The sequence below is a fragment of the Vollenhovia emeryi genome, unplaced genomic scaffold (assembly GCF_000949405.1).
Source record: "Vollenhovia emeryi isolate VEMERY1.0 unplaced genomic scaffold, V.emery_V1.0 DF948237.1, whole genome shotgun sequence".
Classification (NCBI taxonomy): Eukaryota; Metazoa; Arthropoda; class Insecta; order Hymenoptera; family Formicidae; genus Vollenhovia; species Vollenhovia emeryi.
In genome coordinates this window covers 1-1,525 of record NW_011958129.1, presented here as the reverse complement: position 1 = coordinate 1,525, position 1,525 = coordinate 1, and the positions used below count along the sequence as shown (strand labels likewise).

General features: G+C 43.9%; 1 protein-coding gene across 1 annotated transcript; it reads right to left on the bottom strand.

Annotated features, from left to right (window-relative positions):
• Positions 1-189: 189 nt before the first annotated feature.
• On the bottom strand, positions 190-1,386 carry LOC105556981. The gene has a single exon (XM_012004098.1). The coding sequence runs from the start codon at positions 1,384-1,386 to the stop codon at positions 190-192; it is 1,197 nt and encodes a 398-aa protein (XP_011859488.1).
• Positions 1,387-1,525: the final 139 nt, after the last annotated feature.

Sequence of the window (1,525 nt, the reverse complement as noted above, 5' to 3'; positions counted from 1 at the left end):
TTCACAACAAAGTTACCGCTGACGACGAAGCCTTGCAGGTCCACAAACGTCGGTATGGACATGATTGAACACGTCGAGAGAAGGAGGAATACTGCGGTTGCTCTTGATGCATGGTAGATTTTTAAATCGTTTCATCCCCTCTAAACTGTATTGGAAAGAGGGGAAACCATTGTGTCCAAAATGTAGTACTTAGGGAATTTTGCGCACGACGCTGGTCAGCGGGTTGTACTGAACCACACGATCATGTATGACGAGACAGTACGCAGTGGTATTCACTGGCACATTCTCCTTACACTCAAATTCCAATCTCACGTCCACAGTCGCGCTCTTGACCGACTCGTTTTGTCGGGAGCAATCGATAATGACAAACGGTCCTTGTTCTAGAAAATTGTCGGTAGTGAGACCGGGCATAAGAACCTCGTTTCCGAAATAGCTCTTCCGGAACTGCGAAAACGCATTATACAGACTCGACCATTTGTTTTTATCGAAATCATTCATATCATCGTACGGATAACATTCCGAATTCAGATAGAGCTTTACGTTGCTCAATTTGCAGTGACTGAATTGGCTCATATTCTGTGACATGATATTCTTCCGACTTGTTTGCAGAGCAAAGATAAGATACCGCGGCTTCTCGAGCTGAGTAGCCGTTTTAATAGCCCATGAATGTTTAGTCGTCTGTTGCAATAGCGGATACTCGTACAGATCCCATGAACGAAATCCCATATTGAGGTATTGTCCGCTTTCCAAAGCATGCAGCATCGACAGTTTGTTCACCTCGTTTAACAACACATGCGGCATGCGCCACTGTGGCTTGAATATTTCAAGTTTAGGCTCCAACGCTGCATTTCCAAAGAGACAGTTGTTATCATTGCGCGATCGTATTAAAATCAATTCGTGACGGGCGTTAATCACCACGCGTTGATAATCTTCACAGAATCCCAATAGCATGCTGAGCGGCACACAAAAATTAAAGTCTCCGGTTCCATTGTTTACCACATCCCAGCCTGCATTCTTCAGAGACATCATTTTATCGAACGATGACGAGACATAGGTCTTAAGCGTGCTAGTTATTCCAACATTTCTGGCACGATCAATCTCCACACCATCAAGTTCATATCGGATCTCGTCGAACATAAACGCGACACAATTATTTCCCAGTACTACATCAGATCCTTCGATTTGATTGGCAGTGGTTAGTTTTCCCTCGATGTACAGAAAACTTTCATGCGGCAACGTATAGAGATCCTGTTGTTGTATTGGTATTCTTATCTCATTGCTGTGCCCGAATGTAGTGTTGGCAAACGGATTGTACGAGTGAGTCTCAATCTTGACGATGCGCTCGTCGAAGATTGGCTCTTCGTTGATATTGAGAATGTCAATCATTGTTTGCGCACTGCGAATCCCAAAGAGGTTAAAAATTCCACGTTCAATGCGTTGAGTTTCTTCTTCTTGCAACAACCATACGACTGGATATCACCGAATCTCGATGTCGCAGGCATGGTGGTATCTTTTACAATTTGCT